Source organism: Magnolia sinica, chromosome 12 (assembly GCF_029962835.1).
Source record: "Magnolia sinica isolate HGM2019 chromosome 12, MsV1, whole genome shotgun sequence".
Classification (NCBI taxonomy): Eukaryota; Viridiplantae; Streptophyta; class Magnoliopsida; order Magnoliales; family Magnoliaceae; genus Magnolia; species Magnolia sinica.
Window position 1 is genome coordinate 29098533 of NC_080584.1, and position 16543 is coordinate 29115075.

At 42.6% G+C, this 16543-nt stretch overlaps 1 protein-coding gene across 1 annotated transcript in view; it reads left to right on the forward strand.

Annotated features, from left to right (window-relative positions):
* Nucleotides 1-3758, forward strand: part of LOC131221167 (E3 ubiquitin-protein ligase RGLG4-like) — a 30386-nt gene extending 26628 nt beyond the window's left edge. The window contains exons 8-11 of the mRNA XM_058216336.1: nucleotides 2692-2819; nucleotides 2923-3055; nucleotides 3348-3404; nucleotides 3487-3758. Coding sequence (XP_058072319.1) covers nucleotides 2692-2819; nucleotides 2923-3055; nucleotides 3348-3404; nucleotides 3487-3573 — 405 coding nt within the window. The 3' untranslated portion in view covers nucleotides 3574-3758. The remainder of the gene's footprint in view (nucleotides 1-2691; nucleotides 2820-2922; nucleotides 3056-3347; nucleotides 3405-3486) is intronic.
* Nucleotides 3759-16543: the final 12785 nt, after the last annotated feature.

A 16543-nucleotide genomic window follows, 5' to 3' on the forward strand; every position in this document is an offset into this window, starting at 1 on the left:
CTACTTTGAAAAGAAAAGCGATTTGTCTTCAAAGCTAGCTTTTAAGAAAGAATCATGATGTCTTTTAAGAAAACTAATTTTTAGGAATTTCCAAGAGAGCTTTTAAGAAAGAATCATAGATTTTTTCTAATCAAGAATTCAATTCCTACTGAAATTCAATTGTGGCAAAAAATTCTGGGTTGCACAATGTGAAATTGGCCTTGGAATTGGATTCCAATATCAAAAGGGAAAATTCTAGTTTGCCATGTCTCCAAATGACCCTTTATGGACACAAGTAGCAGTTTGCATTGGATTTTGATTTTATTTTATTTTTTTCCAGGGTGTTCCCTGAATAAGAATGACACAGGAATATGAGATTGTGATTTTGAGAAACTCTTTTAGATATTGTGGAGAGAGAATTTAGATTTAGGGTGGATTCATATAGATCTTAGGGTGATCATGAGGGTTTGGGAGGACCATGCATGGGAAGACTATTAATGTGGGTTGTCAAGTCATGAATCAATCGAGAATGAGTCCTCTCTCTCTCTCTCTCTCTCTCTCTCTCTCTCTCTCTCTCTCTCTCTCTCTCTCTCAATACTCTCCCACTTCAAGAGTTCCGCTGACTCGTCCCCTTCATCTGCTTTGGTTTTATCATTTGGTATTGAAGCATGACCAGAGGAACTGGACAACAAGAGACAATCAAGTGATTGGAAACTTTTTGGAAGGACTGAAAGGAAACTCCAATTAAGATCATGCTGAATCGATACCCTTGAAAAAGAGTTTTGAAGTGTGAGCAGAAGCATGTGGATCTTCCACTAATGATCAGCTCAAGATAGTATTGACAGTCATCATAGAAACATTCTAATTGCTTCCCAAAGCCAAAATATTCTTATGAGAATGATTTTCCAATCTAGATATGTTAGATTAGAATTTTCATGTTTTGGTGGTGATGATCTACTTTCTTGCATCTATATTGAACTCCAGAAAGGTGGCATGTAGCTCTAGCATCATTTCATCTAGAGTAGGACACCATACACTGGGACCATCGGCTCAGAAGGAGTCACGAGCTGTTGTTTGGAGTTAGTTCATAGATGCTTATGTATCTATTTGGGCCAATGGCATACAAAGTCTTTGTGGAACCACTAAACAAGCTCTGTCAACGAAGTTCAAGAAACTCGCCAACCGAACAAAGAAGTACAAGTAGTTCAAACGAGGTGTGAAAAATCTTTCAACATTCTAGTATTTCTGTAGTCATTCTTGCGGCATGATTACAGGAAGAGAATCTCCTTGAATTATGAAGTCAGATGAGGCTGGACAATGGGAAAGCCACATTATATGAAAGGTTGTTAGGGTCGTGGCCATCTGCATTGCACATTCTGCTAGTCAAGAAGTAAACTCCAATTGAAATAAAGGGTTGTCATGACAAGGGATTTCATTTTAACAGTGACAAGAAGTTCATCACTGGCCATTGTTGCAGAATTACAGTTTGGACAGAGCAGAAGAGGTTCATTCAGAGGGGGGAGAGTAGTGGAGAATCTACATGAAAAAATTCTCAAAATCTCCATCCATGCTTTGGCGAGCACAGTTGCACCTCAGACACTGTGGATTTAGGGATTGGTTAAATGATAGGGCATCACTATCTTGGTAGAATCATGAAGCACTCACATACCTCATTAGCTTGGAAAGTTGGCTGTTGAATAACTTTGGGTGCCAAATTTCAAATCACGATGGCATATGGTGAGCAACTACTGAGTGCCCAAAAGTGTCTGACCACTCGCTGAATATGACATGGTACTGAGTGTCCTAATGGCTTCCCAATCTATACCTATGGGATTCTTCCAAGCTACAAATGGAGTTAGTGTGCAATGAGAGCAACACTCCATGAAGGGTTCTGGATTGGTGTATGTCAAGGTATTAGACTGTAAAAGCATGCAAAAGCTGGTCTCTAAAGAAAGCGTGTTGTAATGGTTATGCATTTGTATTCAGTCATTGTAACTGATGAAGAAAACATATTCATTTGGATCTCCATAAGGATTTTCGTTGAGGGAAGTAGCTCTTGGAATGGAGGAATGGAGATGGTAAACTATGGAAAGAAGCTTTCGTTTGTTACCAAGGAAACACAGATTCCAACTCCTACAAGGTGGAAAAAGTGGCATCTTCCATGGAAGATACTTACAATTGGAACTAAATTTCCATGGAAAATTCAATTTCCGAACAACATAAGCTCACATTTCCATAGGAATGGCTAAGATTTCTATGTACCGAAAAAACACCCTTAAGGAAGCTATCCTATATTGAAATGCCTTCAAGCTCTTGCATGTTGAAGCATCTTCATCCATCCAGTTTTGGGTGTTTCAAATTCCAAATGGTCATGGCATCATTATGATCCCACTTTATAGATTTCTTGTCTTAATAGTTAGGATGATCTGATCATCAGGTGGACAGCTTGTGTCCACTAAATGTAGATCGTTGGTCAATTTTCTCTTATCTGTTAATTTCATTTGTATGTATCCTAACCTGATAACAAAATAGCCTAGTTTTTATGAAAAAGAATCTAGATGGCATGGCCCATAGGATAATGGCTTCCATCTGGCAAAAAGGGGCCACATGAGTGTTGTTTTAAGCCACAAGACTCTTCATGTTCCAACACACAACAATAGCCCTTTCTTTTGTACAAAGTGTGTTTTACTAGATGTATGTTCACTCGTGCAGTTCGTGAACTTCACCGCGATCATGTCTAAAAATAACAGCCCCTCTGAGAAGGAAGCTGCATTTGCTCTCGCTGCACTAATGGAGATTCCCATTCAGTATCAAGCAACCAAGGAACTTCATATCCTTGGGTAGGGAGAATAAACTGCATATCCGTGCCTATGCTAAGTTCTCTTCTTCTAACACGTTTTATTTCATCTCTTTTTGTATGCTTATGTCTGCTTTGGATGAAAGACGTGTGACAGGGAAAGCTAAAAAAGTTGTTCCACGCCCCCCGCCAGTTGCCTACACCCGTCCACCACCACCACTGGGAGAAATAAGCAACCTACAATCATCCCAACAATCACCATCGGAAGACCAAACTCAAGTAAGGATGATAGGAATGTTATTTTGAGGTGGGCCATCTTTAAGAACAATGTGCAAATGCTCTACATGTAGACGTTCTCCACATGAACATTCATTAGCACCCAGCTAGTCCATTAATCAGGTGATCCACATGATGATTGAGCTGGGCAATAGTACTCTCTAGTTGGCAAGATGGTGCATGTGAGGCATTGTTCTCGGCAGTTGAAGACGGGATTTCTCAATGCAATAGTACTCTCTAGTTTTTCACACCTTATCGACTGTTGTGTTATGTTTCTAACTTCTTGTTTACATAGGTCTGCCCGATTTGCTTAACGAATGCAAAAGATTTGGCCTTTGGATGCGGGCATATGGTAAGCTATAACAACATTGGTTTCTAGCCTATTAACTGGTACTTTTACCTAACGCCTTTGTGAAACATTTATATGAATGCAGACTTGTAGAGACTGTGGGCAGAGCTTATCTCAATGTCCAATCTGTCGTGCGCGCATCACGTCCCGTCTCAGGCTTTTTTCAGGCTGATGTAGCCAATCATTCCCTTCCAAATGTCTAGATTATTCCAACCTTTTTCTTTTCTTTTCTTGTAATTTCAATCATATGGTTATGTGAATCATCTCTTTGTATTTTAATGTTTGTAATAAATGATTCATGTTACCAACAATGAAAAAGATTTCCTGTTGTAAAAATAATTGATTGATTAAGGTGTAGTTGTGCCCATGGCATCCAAACAAAGTGGAATACCAAAATGAATCCTGCTAATAGAAGTGGAATGTTGCTAATTGAGTTTTTAAACTGACTCAAGAAGAACGTGACTTGGATCCATGTATCTGAATGAAGAAGGCATGATAGTCTATGTATATGGCTCGAATATGACCCTAATCGTTCTTCTCGGATTGCTCCAGTACGATGGATTATATCATACAATAAACAAATCCAATTTTTAAGGGTGTCAATGGCCGGGATAGCCCACCGACCCTGCTTTGGGCCAGGCTTGGCCATTGCATCTATGGCTCGATCGAATTTCTGTTCAGGCCTGGGCTAAGTCATTTTCAAATCCTTGGTTAGGCAACTGATCGATCTTTAATGTAGACCCTTGGTTTCATTCCTCTAAAATGTTTGCTTCTCTGAGCAAGTGTAGCCCACTTGATCGACAGATAGATTAGGAAGATTCAAGTGGGAAATAGGAATTTAAAGATTTTTGGGCCAGTCAGGTTGGGTTGGGCTCAGGCACAACCAATTTTTTTGTGCTGTCTTGGGCCTGATCATGTGCTAGGCCCATGCTGGGTTCATGCCACCCCTACTGCAGCTAGAGGACATTGGAAGTGTGGGAAACTTTGAATGGTCATTTTAAATACTGTATTGGAATCAGAATCACCTTTCAATACTTGCCATCACATTATTTGCCAGAATCAAAGGTATGACATTAAGAAGCAAAGATATTGTGAATTTGTGACAGGGAGAACAAAGAGATTTTGTAGTTGATTCTCTTAGTCATTGATAATGTAGAAAATGTCGTATTTAGTGGTGTCAGCATGATTCAGTGTCCACTTTCAAGCTTTCTAGGACTATATAACTAAGTCTTCATCATCTCTATCTCTACAATGATGTAACCAACTGTGTCAGTCGCCTTGGCATGTAGTGTGGCAATGGTTAAGTTGTATGGTAGGGGCTTCTTTGGATCTGGGCAAAATTGTTCTGTAGTTAACAATCTATGGCATGCTGTCAAGGCTAGCTGATCATGGACATCCTGTGACTAACAACCTATTCCATCCCTTGTTAGTCAAACACCCTAGATCATGGCATGGATAAGTTGTGGTGTGTGGGGAAATTAAAATTTGATTAGACCCTTGCCCACCTCTCTTACTCAATGACCATGCCGTCCGTTCGACCACATTTGGTACCCATGCCCAGGGCATGGGCATCCCAGACGCACCTGCTGCCCTTGCCCATGCCCTGTCCCCTAGCACACCAGCCATGTTTGCCGGCAATGCCTGACACTAACTCCCAACGCCAATGCCTGGCTCCCAAGCATGCTGTCCATGCCTGCCTCTCTCGAACATCGCTCGTGCCTAGCCCTCACGTGCCACCCATGCCCACTACATACATTTTTACACTTATACATGTGTATGCTGACATTTTAAACATGTGAACATTGACACATGCTATATTTTTTAGTGCTTGAAAATTGATGGTGGTACATATGATGTTTGAAATCAGACAATTATATTTGTCGCACATGAAAATATGTCATGTATGTATACAAATAAATATAAACCTCATCTGCACCAAAACTCTAAAAAAAAATGTTGTTGACTGACTCTGCACTAAAGACACCCAATTTATGGTTCATGTGTACAAGGAGTTGCTGGTTAACCATGGGCAATTACCATTATCCATGACTACTAGTGTTGATGGTTAACCATGGACATTTACCATTGTCTACCACTACTAGTCAAACAACCCCTTACCGTTGGAAGTAGTCTTTAATACAGAGTATTATACTCAGTAAAGTCGTACACACGAAGGATGCTATTTGAATTTTACAAGAATGTTTCTTTTCTTTAGTTTTATTTGGTTCTTTGTATTGAAGATACTTGCAACCAAAAATATTTTCCAACGGTTTCACTAATTCTAACAACATTTGCAATCTAGGATGTGAAATAGCACAATCCTTCAATTATATCACTGGGCAAAATCCTTGCTTAAAAGCAAAAAAACCAAGTACAATAAGCAAGCTAAACGCATTAAACTGCTAAATGAAAAATTCATTGCTCATCCATATTGGAATATCTACATTGAAGCTTGAATTGTTGTTGCAATGGCTAATCGTCTTTGCAGTCGGTGGTGTCAAGATCCTTAGTAGCTGTTGACCGTTAAGCATTTTATATAGTTGTTGTGTCTTGGGATACTAGAGTGGCTAGTGTATTACGCATCTATTACATCCGCAGAGCGTTAGATAACCATTGTACTTGTAAAGCATGTAAAGATCTGTATAGCTTTGGTGGCATTAAAATAGTATTGGGGAACCGTGGAAGAACACGGAGTAGAATCAATCTAGGATAGTAATTCAATCGCACAAACCAAGCAACAAGAGAACACAACAATTTAACGTGAAAAAAATCCTTGCAGGAAAAAAAACCATGACATAAAGCGATAAAATCACTATGAAAGCAGAAATTATAAAGAAAAAGAGCTTACCTGATTCAAACAACCTCGAATCGACAAATATCACTATAAAAGCAGAAATTACAAAGAAAAAAAGCTTATCCGATTCGAACAACCTCAAATCTCACCCTTGCTACACCCTTTGAAACCCTTGGATGATTTAAAAACCCTAGAATACACTCCCAATCCCATTTACATGCATATTTATAAGCAAAAGAAGGAATTTTAAACAAAATCGGAAACAAATCCCGCAAAATTGCGGTTCTACGTAAATCTGTGCCGATCAGTTCAATGGCATCGAAGTCATGTCAATGTCATAGAACTAATGCCCAAGTTGTCCAGTGACAAAATTAGAAAATCTGATTTTCTTCGATGGCATCGAAAAAGTACTCGGTTAGTCTAGCGGCCATGTCATGCCCCAAACTCGAAAACCAGGCTCCCAAAATTTTCGATTGCCGAATCCGGTGCCGACAACCTCCGTAGTACCCCATTCTCGGCTCCTAGCGCCTATACATCAGATTCCGATCCTGGGATCCTAAGTATACCCAAATCACAAAGGCAATATCATCATCACATATCCACTAATATAAACATTTGAATACAATGTTGAAAGGAAAATACACATGTCAAAAATCAAAGCTCCAAAAGTCCGTTACATGCTCCAAGCTTAACGATGCTGTGACCTAACGCCACCTACATGCATCTATCATGCATAAGCTTATAGAAAGCTTCTAGGGTGGTGAAAGTGTGTATAAGGAAAGTGCCAAGTATGCAATACAATATCACAAATCATATAATATCGAAAATACTGACACGTTCATGAATCATATGATATTAGAGTAAGCGAAAATGTTAACAAGTCTATAAATCATACAGTATGAGAGTATACAATGTAGATCAGTTATGCAAATGCGGAATCATAGAGAGCCAAATATCATATACCGAGAATGCAATGCAATATGCAAATCCTGACAAGTCCACGGATACCTGTCAGCCGTATTTAGGCCATGTAGAAACATAGCAACTCAAAATACCATATGCCGCAGGTGTAATACAATATGAGGTGCGAATGAAATGACCAAGCTGGAGTGAAGTTGGGATGATAGTACGTAGTAACACAGGCTATGGGGTCCATCACAGGGTACTTCTATCCAGACTGGCCCATACCTGGTTTGGATAGCTGGACGCAATGTGGTAAACTGCTGATCTCAGGTTAGTCGTGCGCCCAACAAAAATCCTGGCCATGCGAAGGTACATGTAACAAATAGTTACGCACCACCAGCCCGAGTGGATAGTGAATGAATGAATGAATGAGTATGCAATTCCTTCTCAACCAGTCCACATATCAGTACGGTTCCTCTCTGGGGAATCACCGGAGTCTATTACACTTCAAACTAGATTGTCGCCCCTATCGCGCGTAACAAGGTGAGTGGAAGAGACCTCACTATCCGCCTGCTAATATCGGGCCCTGCTCGTTGATAGCGGACCCATTCCTCGAGCTGGTCAGACTCGGCCTAGCATTTTCCCCTCCTCTCGGGCAGGTAAGGCCATACCCTCTTCCAACCGACCATGACACAGTGGGAGACGTGGCCTAACGGTATATGGCCCTCATGCACTCATGCATCCATTTGGTCTAGACATTGGAGGAACCTTTGGAACCAAGACAGTTCTAGGACTTTCACCCAGGGATATCTATACCACCCCATGTAGAACATATTTTCAGTGTCCCATTTGGCCATCCACGATATGCCTATGGAGGCTACGACCCTGATGTCGCTAAGGCGTACAGTAATCACAACACACAATGTAAGATACATGAGTCATACGATCTACTCATGCATTAATCTTACGCATACCGTGTGCTCATGTGAGACAATCTTCGCCTATCAGGGAGTCTCATAACAACTGGTACTATGACATGTGCAATGGTCAATTATATCTCATAATAAACATGCAGATGATGCGTATGGGCATGTATCATGATGTTATGTTATCATATACTCATAATCGGTATCAATAACCGGCATCGACAATCGACCTCGACAATGTGGACATTTAACCAACATTGCCCCCAAGGAATGACCATATAGAGCCTAACATACAATGGACCAATGGCCTCACACAAGGGAAATATAAAACACCATGGGCCTCACTCAAGAGCTTAATATACATCACGATGGGCCTTTCACATGGGCCTAACATACATCACAATGGGCTCCATCGCTTGGCCCTCAAATGCATCATAGTGGGCCTCATCACATAAGCCTCATATACATCACATTGGGCCTCAAACACGAGCTGAATACACATTACAACGGGCCTCAATTACGGGCCGCATATGTGTAAGGCCCGTATCCTATCCCGTAATGTTCCGGAGGCTTCCGCGATCCTCCCAGTCGAATTCTGGCGACCGCGATATGTACACTGCATTTGTGCGTAACCTTGAGTTGTGTCCCGTATTCCGGAGTCGGCTAGACTCGAGACTTATACTCTAGTGACCGCGCCGTTGCCGCATCTCGCGTGTCGAGGAGATACCCAGGCCAGGAGATGTGGGCCCGCATTCAGTTCGAGGAAAACACCGCGCGTTTGCAATCCCAAGAGAATATCTACAACATGTCTCATCAATCAATCAATCACCTCATGTCAAGTACAAGAGCAACCCCAAAGTCAACTCTCTCTCACCCTCTCTCTTACACACCCATACATGTCAAGTACACCTATCAACTCACATCCATCACTCACACACATTACCTCTCTTACAACCACCCTCTCTCTCTTTCTCTTCACATTTCTAAGCAACCAAAAGTGGTGAACGTCCAAGCTCTTCCATGAGAGAAAAGTGCATGTGTGTGGCCCACTTCCCACCCTAAGATCCATCATCCTAGCCATTCCTTTCTCATCATCTTCCATCAAAGAGAGACACAAGAAGATTGGAGTTCCATCAGACCAAGAAGATCAAACGGTGGGTGTTTCTATAGGCCTATATTTCATGTTTTTATGATGGACCAAGTGAGGCCTACTGATTGATGGTATGAATCTCACTTTGGACCCTACATGTGGCCGATGGTCCACCTTGATTCCCATAATCATTCCATGATGAGACCATTTTCCATGGACCCTATCATGATGTTTATTTTCCTTGCATAGATAGGGTCATCTAGACCTTGCATTTCGGTGGAGAAAGGATATCCACCGTTGATTTTGATCAGTGGGCCCATATGTAATGGGACCCACTTGATGTATGTTGTAAATCATGGAAGGGAGGGTCCATAGTGTCGGGGTCCCTCCATCACCCGATCTCTCTCTCTCTCTATATTTTCCCTTGTTGTTGGCCCCATGATGTATGCAATGTATCCATGTTGTCCGCCTTTGTGGGACCCACTTGATGGACGTGTTGGATTTACACCGTCCAAACTATGTGGGCCCTACCTTATGGTAATGGGAAGACATAAATATTAGATTGATATAAATCAAGTGGGCCACGTCCATGTGAGACCCACCTTGATGAAATGTATTCACCATCCGTCCAGCGTCCCTTGACGCTGGACATGGGTCGAGTGAAATGTGAACAGACAGTGGGTTGTACTCACAGCAACGAAAAAAATAAAGTAAGCTTGGTTTATACTTTTTGGGTGGGCCGCTCATACAGGGCCCACCTTGATGTGTTGATCTAATTCGTGCCGTCCATCCCATTCCCCTACTTATTTTAGGCGTTGAGCCAAAAAATGAAGCCAATTCGATTATCTGGCGGGCCATTTCATAGAAAATAGTTGCTTTTACCGTTAAAATCTACTTTAATGTTTCTACACACCAAAATACATTGAATATTGGGCTTGATTGGTCTGTTTTGAGCCATAGAATTCAATGGGTGGAGTGGATCCTCCCGATGTGGGCTCCATCGGGGAAAAACCTCAAGAAAACCATTTTTAAAAAATAAAAAAATAATAAGAGGCAGCAGGTGCTGCCGCTGCTTGACGCGTAACAGCGTCCTACTGCGCTCCTACGCTATGGACGGACGGGCCTAGGATCGTGGGTCCCAGCCATGATGTATGTGTTTTATCTATGTCGTCCAACCATTGGCCGAACCCCCATCCGCTAGACGACCACTAGATCCCACCTTTGATGTCATCCAAACCGTCCATCCTATAGTGAGCTAGCCTTAAGGCTTGAGACAAAATGAGGCAGATCTGCCTATTAAATGGACCACACAGCAAAACAAAGCAGTGGGGATTGAGTGGCTGTCATTGAAACCTTTTGTTGTCACAGAAGTTTTGGATCATTTAGAAATTTATTTTTCCCTCTTAATCCAGGTCGTTATGACCTTATGATTAGATTGGTTGGAAAATAAACTTTATAGTGGGCCCTGTGAATTATTTAACCGTGAAAATTATTATCTCCATTGCTATTTGTGGTATGGTCCAAATGATCCTTCAAATGATTCTTTTGGGGATGTGATGAGGCCCATCTTGATGTATTTGTGGCTCGTCCATTGAGGCCCACCTTAATATATATGAGGCCCATGTGATACGACCCATTAGATGTATTTGAGGCCCATGGGTTGAGGCCCAATGGGATGTACACAAGTCCATTGCAATGTGTGATTCCACCATGTTTTGTGTAATGATGTTTATGGCAGACTATGCCTTGGGAACAATGATGGTTTGACACCCACATTGTAAGTATAATGTTGGTTAAATGTCTGCATTGTAACTCTCCGTAGGGCCCATTGATAGGCCCATACTTATTGTGTGTAGGCCATCTAAGCCCATCTTCGTTGTGAGGATAGTTCATCACCTTATAACATGCTTAATGTAACTCCATGACTCATGCCCATAAGCATCATATGTGTGCTTGATATGAGTAGTGACTGATCATTACATATGCCATTGGGCAGATTATTTACCATTGGGCAGATTATTTATGGGACTCATTGATAGGAGTTACCCACATGAGCGTGTGGTATACACGAGATTGTTGCATGACTGTACAGTGTGACTCATGCATCTCGCATATGTGTGACATGATCATTGTATGCCCTAGCGGCATCAGGGCCATGACCACCACAGGCACATTATGGATGGTCAGATGGGACACCAAAAATACATGGTTCTAACACTATAGGCACTTAGGATGTCCTTGGGTGAAAGTCTTAGAACCTCCGAGGCCAGGAGATGCCCCAACGTCTAGACCGAGTGGAACATGAGTGCCCGAGTGCCGAATGCTAGTAAGCCGCATCTCTCACCATGTCGTGGTCGGTTGAGAGGGGGTGTGGCCTTATCCGCCCAAGTAAGGGGGCTGTAAGCTAGGCTGAGTTTGACCAGCTCACCAATGGGTCCGCTATTGATGAGCCGGGTAGGTATTGGCAGACTACTGATCAGGCGGATGTGTGGTCTATTCCGCTCGCCAGGCTGTGCAGCTAGGGAAGTGGCAGTCAGTGTGGAGTGTAATAGACCTCGATGATTTCCCAGAGAGGAACGGTACTGATATGTGGACTTGATGATATTATGACACCCCGTCACTATTGCACATGTGGACGGGTGCACGTGGGCGGACGCTGATGTGGGGCGGGTATGATGTGGGCGGGGCTGAGGCCTGTGCGAGCTACCAGTGGTTGGTAGGCTACTGTGCTGGCAGGTTACTGAGGAGGAGTTGCATACTCATTCATTTATCCATTCACTATCCACTCGGGCTGGTGGTGCGCAACTATTTGTTACATGTACTTTCGCAATGGTCAGGATTTCGGTTGGGGTGAGCGACTAACCTGAGATCAGGAGTTTACCACATTGTGTTTGACTATCATACATAAATTTGGATAGAATTCCCTTGTGATGGACCCCATAGCCTACGATACTACATACTATCATCCCGACTTCATTCCAGCTTGGTCATTTCATTTGCATCTTATATTGCATGTCTTCCACGGCATATGACATTTTGGATTGCTATGTTTCTGCACTTATATGGCTTAGACGGACTTGTCAGGATTTATATATTACATTGCATCCGTAGTATATAATATTTGGCTCATTATGATATGCATTGCGTACCCTAATATTATATGACTTATGGACTTACCAGTATATTTTCGCTTACTTTGATATTGTAATTCATAATCTTGTCCATATTTCTGCTTATTCTGATGATGCATGATTTATGGACTTTATTGAATACTTAGCACTTATCTTGTGCACACACTTTTACCACCCTCTAAGCTTTCTATAAGCTTATGCATGATAGATGCGTGTAGGTGACGTTAGGTTGCAGCAGCATTGAGCATGGTGTGTGCAGCGGTCTTTTAGAGCTTTGATTTCAATATATGTATTTCCCTTTCAGCATTGTATTCAAATATTTATATTAGTGGATATGTGATGATGATGTTGCCTTTGTGATTTGGGTAAACTTGTGGTTATGCTTATTACGAGATAAATGTACGTTGGAAAATCCTCCTTGTAGGATCCCAGGATCGGAATCTGGCGTATGCACGTTGGGAGCCGAGAATGGGGTACTACTGAGGCTGTTAGCACCGAATTATGCGATCGAAAATTTTGTGAGCCCGATTTTTAGGTTTGGAGCATGACAGAAGATGGTATCAAAGCATAACTTCGGAATACCTGAAGATAACATCACATATCTGCTGATAGCTACCCTTCACTCGATGATTGTTGAGAACTTAGAATGATTAGATCACTGAGTTCGAATAACTTAGAAATTTTCTGATATAGCTCCCTACCGTTAAGATTGTGAGGTTGCATAGTATTCCAGCTTCGATTGTTTCTGATCCAGGATCCGAGGTTCAGTGGGATTATTATAGTACTGATGAGGTGTCTTGGGAGTAAGAGGTTGGTATTTGTAGGTGTTGCCCCCATCTCTTGGGTGTTTGATGATTACATCTATAGTGATAGGATTTCCCTCCCTTATGAACTCTGTATTGGTTATGTCATGTTTTAAATTTTTAGGATGAAATTTTTATTAGGAGGGGAGAGCTGTAAGGCCCGTATCCTAGCCCGTACTGTTCCGGAGGCTTCTGCGATTCTCCTAGTCATATTCCGGTGACCCGCGATGCGTAGACTGCATTTGCGCACAACCCTGAGTCGTGTCCCGTATTCCAGAGTAGGCTCGACCCGAGACTTGTACCTTAGCGACCGCGTCATCGCCATGGTTCTGATGCCGCGTCTCACGCGTCGAGGAGATACCTAGGCCAAGAGATGTGGGCCTGCATTCAATTCAAGGAAAACACCGCGCGTTTGTAATCCCAAAAGAATCTCTACAACATGTCCCATCAATCAATCACTCAATCAATCAATCAATCACCTCATGTCAAGTACAAGAGCAACCCTAAAGTCAACTCTCTCTCACCCTCTCTTACACACCCTTACATGTCAAGTACACCTATCAACTCACATCCATCACTCACACACATTACCTCTCTTACAACCACCCTCTCTCTCTCTCTCTCTCTCTCTCTCTCTCTCTCTCTTTCTCTTCACAGTTCCTAGCAACCAAAAGTGGTGCACTTCCAAGCTCTTCCATGAGAGAAAAGTGCATGTGTGTGGCCCACTTCCCACCCCAAGATCCATCATCCTAGACATTCCTTTCTCATCATCTTCCATCAAAGAGGGACACAAGAAGATTGGCGTTCCATCGGACCAAGAAGATCAAACGGTGGGTGTTTCTATAGGCCCAGATTTCATATTTTTATAATGGACCAAGTGAGGCCTACCGATTGATGGTATGGTCTCACTTTGGACCTTAGATGTGGCTTATGGTCCACCTTGATTCCCATGATCATTCTATGATGGGGCCATTCTCCAGGAATCCTATCATGATGTTTATTTTCCTTGCATGGATAGGGTTATCTAGACCTTGCATTTCGGTAGAGAAAGGATCTCGACCATTAATTTTGATCGATGGGCCCATATGTAATGGGACCCACTTGATGTATGTTGTAAATCATGGGAGAGCCCATAGTGTCGGGGTCCCTCCATCACTCACTCTCTCTCTCTCTCTCTCTCTCTCTCTCTCTCTCTCTCTCTTCTCTTGTTGTTGGCCCCATGATGTATGCAATGTATCCATGTTGTCCGCCTTCGTGGGACCCACTTGATGGACGTGTTGGATTTACACCGTCCAAACCATGTGGGCCCTACCTTATGGCAATGGGAAGACACAAATATTAGATTGATACAAATCAAATGAGCCACGTCTATGTAGAACCCACCTTGATGAAATGTATTCACCATCCGTCCAGCGTCCCTGGATGCTGGACATGGGTCGAGTGAAGTGTGAACAGACAGTGGGTTGTACTCACAACAACACATGAAAAAAATAAAGTAAGCTTAGTTTATACTTTTTGAGTGGGCCACTCATACAGGCCCCACCTTGATGCATTGATCTAATCCGCGCCGTCCATCCCATTCCCTTACTTATTTTAGGCGTTGAGCTAAAAAATGAGGCCAATTCGATTATTTGGTGGGCCATTTCATAGAAAATAGTTGTTTTTACCGTTAAAATCCATTTTAATGTTTCTACACACCGAAATACATTGAATATTGGGCTTGATTGGTTTGTTTTGAGCCATAAAATTCAACGGGTGGAGTGGATCCTCCTGATGTAGGCTCCACCGGGGGAAAATAGCGGAAAGACCATTTTAAAAAAAAATAACAAAAGATGCAACAGGTGCTGCTGCTAACTTCTATAACGTGCAGCAGCGTCCTGCTGCACCTAGGGCGGTAAGGGGGTAGGGACGTGGGTCCAGCCGTATGCCCTATAGGTCCCACGTGATGTACGTGTGGAGCCACGTGTGATGTTAAGTGTTTTATCCTAGCCGTCCAGTGACATCTGGATGGTGGGACACCATCATAATGTATCTGTTTTACCCAACGTGGGTTTAACCCACACTGTCCATGGGAGTGGGACGGCTGGTGTACCTCACTCCAGCCTCATAGCTGCTGTAGTGGCGTCACCAACTTCCATGGGTCCCACTTGCTCCACCCATGTCGTTCATCTATTGAACCCACTATGATGCATATGTTGCATCCAAACCGTCCATCCATTTAGTGTACTTGTCTTAAGGCTTGAGACTAAAAATAAGACAGATCTAGGATCAGGTGGACCCACCATCAATGTGGACAGTGACATCCACCGTTCAAACTTCCAAGGGCCATAGTAGTTTCCAATAAAGCCAATATTTGTTTTCACTTCATTTATCTCTATGTTAACTTATGAATTGGTTGGATCTCAAACACATCACGGTGGGCCACTCCGTGATGTGTCCAGCCATTGATCAGGTGGACCACACTGCAGAAAATAGTGAGATTTAAACGTCTATCATTGAAACCCATTTGGGTCGCGGAAGTTCTGGATCAATAGGGAATTTGTTTTTCCCTCTTAATCCAGGTCTTTATGACCTTATGATTAGATTGGTTGGAAAATAAACTTTATAGTGGGCCCTGTGAATTATTTAACCGTGAAAATTATTATCTTCATTACTATTTGTGGTATGGTCCAAATGATTCTTTTGGGGATGTGATAAGGCCTATCTTGATGTATTTGTGGCCCGTCCATTGAGGCCCACCTTGATATATATGAGGCCCATGTGATACGGCCCATTAGATGTATTTGAGGCCCATGGGTTGAGGCCCAATGGGATGTACACAAGTCCGTTGTAATGTGTGATTCCACCATAGTTTGTGTAATGATGTTTATGGTTGGCTATACCTTGGGAGCAATGATGGTTTGACACCCACATTATAAGTACAATGTTGGTTAAATGTCCGCATTATAACTCTCCCTAGGGCCCATTAATAGGCTTATACTTGTTGTGTGTAGGCCATCTAGGCCTATCTTCGTTATGAGGATAGTTCATCACCTTATAACATGCTCAGTGTAACTCCATGACTCGTGCCCATATGCATCATATGTATGCTTGATATGAGTAGTGACTGACCATTGCATATGCCATTAGGCAGATTATTTATGGGACTCATTGATAGGAGTTACCCACATGAGCGCGTGGTACGCACGGGATTGCTGCATAACTATACGATATGACTCATGCATCTTGCATATGTGTGACATGATCATTATACGTCCTAACGATATCAGGGCCGTGGCCTCCACACACACATTATGGATGGTCAGATGGGACACCGAAAATACTTGGTTCTAACACTATGGGCACTTAGGATGTCCTTGAGTGAAAGTCCCAGAACCTCCGAGGCTAGGAGACACCCCAACGTCTAGACCGAGTGAAACATGAGCGCCCGAGTGCCGAATGCCAGTAGGCCGCGTCTCCCACTGTGTCATGGTCGGTTAGGAGGGGTGTGGCCTT